Below are 13260 nucleotides of genomic sequence, written 5' to 3' on the forward strand. Positions count from 1 at the left end.
CACACACATACATCATTCCGCCATTTTCAACACATTGTCATTCCGTGCTATTTCAATGAATTACCTCAGTATGAGCATAATGAGCATTTTTCACAGACTGGCTGACTTGTGTCAACATCATCATCACAGATCCATTGTGTTCCATCCCTGCTGCTTCCCTGTTATGCTAATGACTGAGTTCACCAACCAACATCAAAGAGAACAAACGCTGACAACATTGCTCCTGTGTGTCTCAGACTGAGCTGAGAACTGCAGACCTGATGCAGTGTTTTTATAGCCAGTAATGGACACAAATCAATCGCAGCCATTTGAACTCCGAGTGAATCAATCACAGGAATCAACTGCATGTCACACACGTTTGTCAGACACATACGCTGCACACACACACACACACACACACACACACACACACACACACACACACACACACACACACACACACACACACACACACACACACACTCACACACACACACACACACACACACACACACACACACACACACACACACACACGATACATACACATATGCATGCACACACAAATGCACGCATGCCCAGAGACAGCTTACTTTTAAAAGGGGGTGATGGGCTGAGAATGTCACAGGTGGATAACCATGCAGCCACGGCTATCTTACCTGAGCCAGAAGTGGACTGGCTGCGGTGGGACAGGCCAACAGTCCTGGACTTCACCACCCTGGTCTCTGTGGACAACACAACAAGCCACTCAGAATCAGTGGAGTTTTTACTCGGACATCACATATTCAAAACGAATGGGGTCTTCAACTCTAGTGAAAGGCTGTTGATATGTATTGATCAAGAAACCAATCAAACTACACCCCTCCATTCTGTGCTCCTGATTCATTATAGATCCGTTCAACTGCATAAACAAACATGCGTTCCTAAGGCATTGCCGATGGCATAGAAAACAACACTGAGCTAATGATAACAACAGAAATGTAAAAAATAAGATTTAACATTGACATTTTGTAGAGCATTATGCCTAAAATTAAGTCCAATTCATAAGTATTTGCATTGGTTTTGAAAGTTTCAACCGGAAACCCTCTAGGAACAGATTGAAAGGATCTATACCGATTGGCTGGAATAGTGTATGGCTCGATCCATGCCACTTCGTTTGTTTACAGAGATAGGACTGTGCATGTTTTTGTTCTTCTCTTTAGCATGCACATGGACAGCTAGATAAACATGAGAAGAATCCTAATGAATTCAAAGAAGGATTACAATCAGGGACGTGAAGGATTACAATCAAGGACAGCACTTTCACCTTTTTTGGCACCTTGACTGTCTGTCCAGAGTTCAAAAGAGTTGTGTTGTGGTTTTTCTACTAAACGAGAAATAAAAAGAAGACAAAACATGCTGCTTGACTTATGAATCAATAAATCAATAAAATAAAAAATAGGTCAGTGTAGTTGGGACATACAGATGAAGCACATCCAGAAAGCAAGCCTCTTTCAATAAAAGCTTTAACATTTCCCTCTAAGCCATATAGAGACATGACCAGTTTACAAAAGTCTACATAAAACACCTATAATGTACACATTAATGCATTTAAAGTAACCTAACAATTTGAATGCAATTTCCTGAAAAGGCTACAAAAAATCTCTGCACCCTCTGAACATTGTATGGCTAATGACTGCAAAAAATATATACATAATCTCGATGAATTATCTGTAATATAGACAACCTTGTAAGTCAAAAGCTACACCCATCTCCAGTAATTGTGACAAGTATGGTAACTCTGGGAGTATCTTGGAGAAGCAGAGAAGGGGGCTTGTGCATTTTAATATTACCTCCTCCTGATTCATTTCTTATATAAACTCAGAGTGTCCCCTTGGTACACTGTAAACTCCTCTGAAAGTGTTTTGCTCGAGAGTTTAGTTTCATTATCCATAATGACTATTGTGACTCTTCGGGTCAATGGGACTGTGTGTGGGAGAGCTACATTAAAACCTATCCATCTCCTTGTTTTAGCTGTACTGTCTGTGACTGAGGATATTAATTCTGATTAACGCACACTAAAGCACTGATGGCGCACAAGACAGCCATGTCACAGACGATTAAGAGAGTGATCTTTGACAGGAAGAAAGCAGTTTTCCACTGAGGATGAACACTATCATTTACTTTTGTCAGTTTTACAGAGGATTATAGCTAATGATTTATCATGGCAATACAAGGTACCCTTGTGGGCATTCAAGTACATTAACACATGTCGCTAGGCATAAGCCCTTGTAGAATATATTTTTAGTCATAAGAATCAGTGAAACAGAATGTATTTGTATACCTACAATCATTGACTCCTTCCATGGTGGATAATTAATGGACTATAATACACATTCTAATGTATACTGATTTAACATTGTTAATCTAGATATTACTAGTCAATATGATTTGTTTAAGATTTACTGGATATTTACACTGCAAGCAAGAAATAAGCAGGAGTGAAAAAAAAAAAAAAAAAAAAAAAATAAATACATATATAAATAAATAAATGTACACCGCCTCTATCTCTAATGTGACACAACACTCTTAAATAGAAGTGAAACATAAAAATAGGCTTTCCTCTACTTTTAATGGCTATAATACACGTGTAAATCGCTGCTGGTATAAATTGATACATTGATTCTAATGGAATTATATCGCTAACATTAGACGGACGTCAGGCGGCGACTGAAAAACGCTTTAAAAACAGATCTGGTGTAAATTCCCAATTAGGGATAGAATTATTCATATGCTTTTAACCATTAGAAATACATTTAAAAGTAACATATTAGGACAATTTCACCTTTTCAGTGTTTTTATGTATTAGGTATTTTGGGTATCTGAAATGACTACTAATGCAAAAACACTGAAATAAAAAAACATAGGTGTTTGTTAATGGGCTGCCTAGGCCTGGAGTGAGGCCAGAATGAGATGTTCAGAACTTCCTGCCCTTTAGGACATTGGGAAGGGAAGTGTGTTGATTAAAACCATCTCAATTTAACCTATCTGGACCATGTGTGTGTTTACAACTGAAGAACGACAGCGTGAAAGTTTGCTTTTATCCTGCAAGCTCAGGACCTGTTGACTAAGCAAAGCCATCATGCAATATACTTGTGGACGTAAAGGAACACGCACACAAACTGGGCGCTCTGAACAGGGTTCTTCAGACAGAAGGTTGAAATCAACGTTGTGGTACTTTTTCCTTTTGGTATTTTGACACAAGTATGACACAGATGCGTTATCAAGCCCTCAAACAACATTTACAATTGTGGAAAAAGGGGGACATTTTTTTAATTTTAGGACATAGTATGGATACCGGCTTCAGTAAAGAGTTACCAGCATGACTACTACTACCACTTAAACAAGAAACTCAATTAAAAGTGAAGTTTTACTAATCAAAGTCCGGTAAAGTCCTGTCTGGGTGTTGAATTCAGAAGTGTGTGAAGCAACTTGCCGTAATGGGCTACCTTCTACCTCAGTTAAAATTCCCCCTGAGGCAAAACTGCTTCATTACTGGCTGCGATGATGGTCCGACATCAGCACACACTGTACACTCCCTTCATTAAGGATCTTATGAGCTGATTAGTTTCGGTCTCTCTCTCTCAGTGCTTTCTGATCTGACTATCCTGTCTAACTTTAAGTGTGACATGATGATATTCCATTACCAAATGGAGTCAATCCTTTGTTCAATACTCTAACATTATCATTCTAATACTGTGCTGTACAACTTCTTTATCATCATTTTGTTAATTGTACTTTCTGCATAGTTGAGCTAAGCACTACAGAGCTAAAACACGCTTGCGTCAATCTCCATCAATAAATATCCACGATTATGCATTTAGCAGATTCATCTTTCCATAGTGACTTACTCATATTGCCTTACTTTAATGTACATCATAGATATTAATTTCTTTACGTCGTCTCTAAAAGGGTGAAACTGCTTGATTACATATCACAATGATTAATAGTGCATAATACTACACAAGACCAGATCATACTTCAGTGGTACAGTGTAAGGTTGATCTGGACCTACATATGATAGGAGTTTGTTAAAAATTAGAAAATTGGACCAAAGAGATGGAAATCTTTATAGCTATACTGTTTATAATGAAAACTATGATGGTGAAGCCACTGTTGAATTGGATAACACCTAGCCAAGCCACTGTTGAATTGGATAACACCTAGCCAAGCCACTGTTAAATTGGATAACACCTAGCCAAGCCACTGTTGAATTGGATAACACCTAGCCAAGCCACTGTTGAATTGGATAACACCTAGCCAAGCCACTGTTGAATTGGATAACACCTAGCCAAGCCACTGTTGAATTGGATAACACCTAGCCAAGCCACTGTTAAATTGGATAACACCTAGCCAAGCTAAAGTATAGTTAGGAAGTGGAGCCGTTTATTCACATAAATCCCTTCTGCAAAGCAACACCATGGGGAAGAAGCAGCACCCTGCAGACGCAACTACTGAGAGTTCTGTCGACAGAAAGCAATTTAGGCTAATGTTTCATTAACTTCTGGGAGTAGATTCAGGAACTCTTCAGTTTCCACAGCGGTGGGACAGTGGGTCTAGCATGGCTAAGGCTCTGCCAAGACTGTGAGACAGAACCACGCAGACACCAACACGTCAGACCCAAGCCTCCGAGAGAGACAGACAGACAGAAAAGTGAGGCGGTGCTGGGTGAGAGACAGCCAAGCGTTTGGCATTTGAAAAAGGGCCTGCAAGGAGCCCTGCGGGGGTTAAGCGCTCCGCACTTTGACAACAAAAGAGAAAGAAATGCACATCTCCCTCCTCCCTTTTTTTTCCTCGCTTATGATAAAGAGGCCCTGCCACACGCCTGAACTTGACTGTGCGATGTCGGCGTGCCACTTAGCCAGCCAGACAGACAGACAGACACTTTGGTGATAAACAAAACATGATGGCTTTGTTTAGTCGAGTGGCTTTTGTCTCAACACCCACACACGTGGCGGTGGGGCTTGTAACATGTCCCCCCCGCCGCCACTATGGCAGGCAGACTGTGAAGTGGCTAAATGAGAGCTGTGTGTCTTTTGGGCAGATGTTCTGTCTTCTTTGACAGAGTTCCCAGTGCAGAGTTCACGTGTTGAAACAACGTGACACAGGACCCTCTTTTGTTTTTGAATGTGAGAAAAGGAACAGACCAAACAAATGTTATGGCTGGCTTTATCTACGGAACATAAAACTTAAATAGACAAAAATGGTTGAGATGAGAAAAACCTAGTGGAAGAAAAGGGAAACTGAATAAATAGAACTCAATGTCTGCCTTACCATGTTGGTCCAGCAGAAGGTCATCCTGATGGCGGAACCTCTCAGAGCCACATGCGAGGAAGACATCATCGTCCCCGAAGAAGTCCTGAAGGCACGTGACCTGTGGCAAGGACACAGAGGAAGATCAAGGGAATGACTGACTGGGCTAAGAGCCGTGGCTCAAAAACACATATTAGTATTCCAGATGGAGCCTGTTCTAATGACCTCTTCCACCTCTCCCTTTTGTCGCTAAGGGCTTTTGCACTAAATTGAAAGATAAAACGATTTGGTTGACAGAGATGAGAAACAGAGAAATTTAAACTCATTTTGGATTTAATTTGCAACTATATTTTGGCTTGGTTTTTCACATTAGTGAAATATTAAAGACATCATGAAACTAAACTAGATGTACCGCATAGCGGTACAAAATATGACCGCCGCTCAGTCCTGTACATCCGCTCACAAAAATAAATCACACTTCAATTTGTCTCCATATTTTACTCCATCCCCCACTCTTGAAACTTTTGTGTATGCTTGTTTGGCATGCCTGAGTGTGTGTGTGCGGCTGCACAGAAAGTACCCTACTGGTGCTGAAAAGGTGAATAGATTGTAGAATAGCCAAAGAAGATGTAGAATTGTTATAAAACCTTTAAAATCTCTAAACAATCACAAGTAGGGCAGTTCATCACAGTTCATCCATTGCAACTGGATTGATGAAAGGTCACTTACACCTGTAGGCTACATTGTATTTGGGAAAAGCAAAAGGTATCAGCATAATGTTATTTATTTATTTATTTTTTATGTATTTATAAACAAAAACATCTCTGTCAGTTCCATGCCGTTTTCAACAGCTATCAAAAACAAAGGTCATTTTGGATGGATGGATTTTTTGTGAATGTTTCTTCTTCTACATAAGATTTTAGTCATCTTTAGTTCATGTAATACTTGATTGTCAATGCACAAATTAAGTAACAGTAGTCTGAAACGTTATTGTTAATGCACAAATTAAGTAACAGTAGCCTAGTCTGAAACGAAATGCTGTTTTACATCTAACCAGTGGTGCAAATAACTGACATGTCCAAATGGGCCTTGATGAAATGCGTCGCTAGACTGTTCATACACATTTTAACGGGCCAAAGTTGAAAAGCTTTTGTCCGTTATTGTTAGTGCAAATATAGGCTGATTCATGTTCCCTTGCATTGTTTAACTGAGGTCCATGGCTAGTCTGGCTTTCATCAGACCAAGCTCAATCTTTTAAGAAATCAAAAAATAAATAGCGGGCAGATCAGGCTGGGTTCACCCAGCCTAGTCCATAGGCTAGATCCTAATAGAAAGTTGTTAGCTTCCCTAAGCTACAGGTAGGATTATAAGGTAGGCCTATTGACAACATAAATTGTCAATAGGCTATGCTGGCGACACAAATAAAATCTCCTTTGAAACCAATGGCTTACTTACAGTATCAAGCCGGACTTAAACTGTCATATCGCGGGCGAAAAGTTGTAATAACATTCACGCAGCTCCATGAGTCAAGGAAAGCGAATGAAGTAGCCACTTCTAAATGGGACCCACTACACAGTAGCTTAAGGTGTTTTGCTAAAGCAGCCATAATGAAATGAAGGTGTCATTGTTTGGATACTTCACACACACGCGTTTTTAATTTCACAGACTACAACTACCAAGCTGTAATCAAAGCACATCGATTCCCCTCTCACACCCTGCACGCACTTAAAACAAAATAAACAGGCGTCTCAGTCTCACGCATGTATAGGCAAAACTGCATCAGACCGGGTGTAACGCTGGTAAATCTTCCATTGCACAGAATGATTTTGTAGCACGTGCAATAAATGACAGTCGAAAGATACAAACAGTGCTGCTATCAATTTGCTTTTTATATAACCGCATTTATAGTTTTCTACAAATGCAATCAATCAAATGCCTCCATCACTCAACCAACGCTTAACGGTAACATTACCTAGGTCCTTATTGATATTACAAGATTAACGCATTCCTGCAGTAAAAAACCAAGCATGTCCGAGAAACATCCTTAGATTTATTTCGCTTCAAGAAGAAATGGGAATTACACTTCATGTGAACATCGTCCTATCCTTATTAGATGTTCGCTGCGGTAAATTACAGTCCTTGTATGAAGCGTCCATTGTTTTTCCAACCCACTTTTAACTTCCAACAAAATTACGCCTCACTGCAACGATCTTCCATCTAGTGGACAAACGACTACTTCTCCAATACTGAAAATGCAGCCATGATGATGATGATGAATATTTATTTTGGCTTTCTTTGAATCCTACTGATTTTCATTTTTTTTTACCGGGGCAAATCACAAATGAGTGATTATGAGCCAGGTTGATGTGGGCCCTTGAGACCAACATACCATAAAAGATTCACAGAGAACTGTGTCTGCCCTACCCTCCTTCGGGGGTCCAGTCCAGCCGGGGCTGCAGATGAAAACGAAAAATGACGGTTCCATGCTATCCATGTGGGGGTACATGCTCACCAAGTTTTGTGTACCCCCGGTCTTTCAGTGTCCCGAATCCTTGTTGGTGTACGCCACTAAATGTACACATAAATTATTTTATTGTAAGGCCCCCATGAACGAAAGTACACAAAACTTGGCATACATTCAGAGGGTGTCATAATGATCCTACTCTTTTAATTTCGTGCAGTTTTGACCTTGTCAGCCAGAGATATTGAGATGAAAAACACCTCATTTTTTTGCTTTTCAATTTTAACTAGGTGGCGCTATACATGAAATAAGTGGTAATGGGATGGGTTGACATGCCCCTTAAGACCAACATACAAAAAAAAAGGTGGACCTCCTAGGCCCTACGGTTCTCGAGATATTCACAGAAAACTGTCTCCGGCCACCTACAGGCCAGTTGGTGTATAGTAACATAAATTAATTTATTGTGTGGCCCCCCATGAACGGAATTCCACAAAACTTGGCGTGCATACATAGGGTGTCATAATGATCCTACACTTCCAATTTTGTGCAGTTTTGACTATGTTAGGTCACAGATACCTTCAATTACACCACCTCATTTTTACTTTTTTGTGTTTAACTAGGTGGCGCTATACATGAAATGAGTGGTTATGGAATGGGTTGACATGGCCCCTTGAGATCAACATACAAAAAAAAATGGTCCTCCTAAACCCTACGGTTTCGAGATATTCACAGAAAACTGTGTCTGCCCTACCCTCCTTTCGGGGGGTCCAATTCAGCGGAGGGGCTACAGATCAAAACGAAAAACGATGGTTCCATGCTATCCATGTGGGGTTACATGTCCACCAAGTTTCGTGTACCCCGGTCTTTCAGTGTCCCGGGAATCATTGACGGAAATTTGGGCATGCGAAAAAGAAAAAAAAAAAAACCTCACTGTTTCACTAATTCACCGATTGGGTTAAATGCAGAGACCAAATTTCCCTCACGGGATCAAAATAGTATATATACTTATACTTAGGCTACATAACCTGCCATAGGTTCTGTTTCAGTCTAATGCAGGGAACTTGCTGCACGCAATGTGGAACTTGACTGGGGAAACTTTTTGGGACAATATAATCTCCTCATCCAAATGTCTGGCTCATCAGTTAATGCACTTTTAAGATTGACCATAGGGCATATAACATCATGCAGAGAATATTTAATGAAACTGTCAAATAACAAAATTGAGGACTATATGCATATGTTTTGGAAATCCCCACTAACTATGAGGTTTTGGAAATATGTGGCTACAGCACTTTCAACATTTTTGATGGTTGATATCCCTTTATGTCCAGGTTTACTTTTATTAGAGGACGACTCTGACATAACGTTTGTTTACTTTACAGAAAAGAACCTTTTAATTTTGGAGCGTGCTACAGTCAGATTTCATAAAGCTACATCTTGAACAATCCGTACCTGTTAGCTGCTATAGCTTTCTTTAAAGACCTATCTAAGCCATGTGTATGATGTAAAACTTCCTGTGTTTATGTTCCCCCCCCCCATTTTATGTTTGTTTGTTTGTTTGTTTGTTTTGTTTTTGTTTACCTGTAAAGCATTGCTGTTGTGTGTTTGCCTTGTTAAAACATGACACTTGAATCAATAAAATAGATTACATAGCAAAAATATTACATAGCTCCTTTAAGCACTCTAAGAAGGAGCATAAGCTGGCAGCGAGTATCCAACGGCCTACTATGTTGGTCCCAGCCTCTGAAATGCCACGGGCAGCACACATGCCCACAGCCAGGGGCGAGAGAGGAGGAACGTGCAACGGGCAGCTCGTGTTGAAATGAGGAGTCGCTAGAGATAGAAATGGCCCTGGTCCAGGATGACCCAACTGAGATACTCCGCCTTGCATAGTGACACACTAATTAAGTGGCCTTTTCATTGTAACAAAAGAGAGCCTAAATGTCAGTGTGAAAACCCTTTATAGTTGATGCGATATTATGCAACTTATAGCCATTATGCAATGCCAATGCAACATGCAAGATTTGCTTGGCGTATCTGTTTTTTTGTCACAGCTAACTGGCTGTTCTCCTTCCCACTTTACACATGTGCTCCTTCAATGCAATTATTTACCCACTACAACCAACTTAATCCTCCTGTTGTGTTTGTGGTCAAATGTGACCGATAGACATTTCAAAAATATTGTTAACTTATTCTGACTACCATAAGGCTCTATGACTTTAACACAGGACATCTGAACATAAAAAACACATTTTGATCATTTCCATAACAATTTGAGTGTTTTATTTAACTTTAGAACACCCATGTGTATTCCCGGTCAAAAATGACCGGCCATTAGAAATGAATGGGTGAGAAAATGGTCAGTGTGTAAAATTGAGTCCAGACACATACTGTAGTTATTGATCAGATGGACTGTATGTGTGCTTATGTACATTAAAACACACACACAAACACACCATGACTCCCCCTCTTTGCTTCTATGCCAGCCCCCACTGGAACCTTTCCCCCTTTCTGACTTGCATGAGCTCAGGTCAATGAGGCCTGCAGGCCATTAATAGCAAATGGAAGTTCAAATCTGGTTATATCTAATAGAACACAACAAGTTATAATGCAGCGGCCATTTTTGACCGGGAACACAAAACTATTAAACATGAAATGAACACAACAGGAGGGCTTGAAAGTCTTCTATTCACTTCTATTCATCTTAATTTGCCCCTTAAATTGTGCCCATTGACCCACTGCTGGCTATTAAATGGCCCTTAAATAAGAAGCAGACTGCCCTAATTTTCTTCTATTCCCCACAACTGTTAATTACCCTAAATTATACCTTACTGATTAACACCAGAAACATGTAATTTAGAGCATCATTCAGGGCGACATTCCCTATTCCTAGGGCTTAATTCAAGGCAAGGGTCATTTTACTGGTTAATGTGAAATGAGCTTTTTAGCCCCAGGGACCCACTTCCAACCTGAAGAACCTGAGTGCAAAAGTAATTTTACCCAACAAAAACAAGGACATTTGAGAAGCCTGTGTGTGTGTGTGTGTGTGTGTGTGTGTGTGTGTGTGTGTGTGTGTGTGTGTGTGTGTGTGTGTGTGTCGTATTGGTCCTCATGTTCCTCGCATCCTTTCGACTTATCCGTTGACTGTCAAATCCCACTGCCTGTGGACAACAACATTTAGATCCGCTCATTAGGGGAGTCCTTGAGCTTAATAAGTGTGAAGGGAGCATTTCAAAGAGGCTTGACAACGATGTGCCGCTGCATTCTATCCCTTCATGAATCTGGAAACAGAGACACTGGGGAGGTCAGTGAGTTCAGTGCCTCAGACCTGCCACCACGGCCGATCTGTAACATCTCTTAATATTTACACTTATTCATATACCAAGCGCTGTTATCCGAAACGAATTGCCTTACTATGCAGGCACACGTTTCCAATATGTCTGCATGTGTGCTCTCTGAGTCATTGACCTTGACCTTGTAAGTACCAGGCTCTATCCGTTGAGTCAAGAAAACAGGAACATTTTGGAAATTAATTTCTTCTCAGGCACCACTGCATTAGTAAGTTTCAGCTCAAGACAAGGACTTGTCTAATTGACTGGCAAGACAGTGTCTCACCCCAGACTGTGTGTCACTCCAGAAGAACTTTAGAGAGCACTGCTGGGTGCAGCCGAATTTGCTTCCGTCTAATTATGAACAATGAGTTCGCAAGTAAACAAGTTCTTCACAGGAATATGAAATGAGATACAAACATGCCGCTTACATAAGTCTGTGGGAAAAAAAATGCAAAAAAGGGTTCTTTTCTTTTTTCGTTCTTTTGCAAGGCAGACCTTATTTCACTTTCATAATGTAATGTAATTGTGAAAACCCCAAGGAATGAGTTGCTTAATTAGTTTTGAGGTAGAGCATATTTCTCCGTCCTCCGAGAAGCCTTGTGCCTGGCTTTTCATGTGCAACAAAACAGATGCTTTGTCTTTTGGGGGCTGTAATTCATAGGATTCTGCAGAGCAACCCAGCGGCTTAACTTGCAGGCCTGCGCAGAAGAGTTGCCCGTGTGATCACGTAACATATGGGTTTTCAAATGAAACTCTTCGGCTGGAACACCCTGCTCTTCTTGAGAGACAGGCTTCAAATGCAGTGAGAGGCAGAGAGAGACTTGAAAAAGAGTGATTTAAGTGAAGGATGAGAGGAGAATACACTATTTTAACTATTTCAGACTTTTGAATAGAAGGATATAGTTAGTTTGTGAGTGTAGGGCTTGTATTGCAACTATATACTTGTACTGGATATAGTTACTTATGAGTATGTCAGGGCTTGTACTGCAGGAATTGATGGAAGCAACAGGAGTTAAAGAGCTGCAAAGCTTAACTATGCTATAGTACACTTAGCCCATGCAAGCCAGGGCTGCTCCCTTTATGGGTGAATAGTGCAGCATGGCAATGTATTGCAGTACTAGTTCCAAAGGAAGGGTACGCACATCCAAAAAAGATTTTGACAGGTGCCAGGTCTGAAGTGTCAGTAGTGAAAGGAGGATAGAGGCCTGCACACTTTTATAAAAGTTCCTAGACAACTTTATTTGAGCAACGTTTTAACTCTTGAGGGTCTTAAAATCAAGTGTGCACAAGCAACAGTAAAAAAGGCACAGGTAGGCTCATCTGATCAGTTGGTTCAATTGAGCCCTCATCAGGCCAATTGGAAGATTGAACCACCTTGTTAACTCCATTCCCATCTGACACACGTCTAGACTACATACAAACCAATTAACACACATTTATACCAAAACAGGCAGTCCCACCCAAAAGCATAGCCTCAACAGAAAACACATACAATCAACCCCACACCCACAAACAAACAAACAAACAAAAGCAACAAAAAACAAAACAAAAAAATAAATTATGTCAATAGAGGGAAAAGGGATGAGGTTCAAATCAAACAGAACTGCAAAGAAGGCTTTAGGTCAAATTCTAAGTTAAGACCACTAGATGATAATGTGTAATATGCCTCTCTTTTTAAAAGAATATTGTTGATATCACCTCCCCTCTTGGGGGCTATGTTCAATTCAACCTCAAGGTAGATGGGTTATGTCAGAATGTGTAGAAATGTAAAGCTTTTTGGGTTACACTTTACTTGACAGTGTCAACATAAGAGTGACATGACACTGTCATGAACGGGTCATAAACAAGTCATAAACGTTTATGACATAACGCTTCTGTTATTAAGTGACATTCGGTTTTTGTCATAACAAGCTAAGCTTAGGATTAGGGTTAGGTTTAGGTTTAGGGTTAGGTTTCATGTGTTCACGACAGTGTCATGTCACTCTTATGTCGATACTGTCAAGTAAAGTGTTACCGCTTTTTGTAAAGCTACTTTTGATCATTAGTGCGAATGTGCTCTGAAGTCTTGTTTTTAAACACTGTGTAGTTTTCTCAATATATGCTAAGCCACAGGGACACTTGATCATAGATAACATTTCTGGTGGTGCAAGAAATAGCGCCTTTTGTGTAAATGTGTTTGCCAGAATGTGGATGGGT

General features: G+C 40.3%; 1 protein-coding gene across 6 annotated transcripts in view; it reads right to left on the reverse strand.

Annotated features, from left to right (window-relative positions):
* The window catches only part of LOC125287910 (serine/threonine-protein kinase DCLK1-like), a 57377-nt gene that overhangs the window by 24985 nt on the left and 19132 nt on the right, over nt 1-13260 (reverse strand). For 4 of the 6 annotated variants that reach the window (XM_048234010.1, XM_048233995.1, XM_048234003.1 and 1 more), the window contains exons 4-6: nt 5293-5392; nt 1286-1345; nt 639-704 (exon numbers count right to left, since the gene is read on the reverse strand). In XM_048234010.1, coding sequence (XP_048089967.1) covers nt 639-704; nt 1286-1345; nt 5293-5392 — 226 coding nt within the window. The remainder of the gene's footprint in view (nt 1-638; nt 705-1285; nt 1346-5292; nt 5393-13260) is intronic. The other 2 variants (XM_048234017.1, XM_048234024.1) reach the window with 2 other exon arrangements.

The sequence above is a fragment of the Alosa alosa genome, chromosome 2 (assembly GCF_017589495.1).
Source record: "Alosa alosa isolate M-15738 ecotype Scorff River chromosome 2, AALO_Geno_1.1, whole genome shotgun sequence".
In the NCBI taxonomy this organism is placed as follows: domain Eukaryota; kingdom Metazoa; phylum Chordata; class Actinopteri; order Clupeiformes; family Clupeidae; genus Alosa; species Alosa alosa.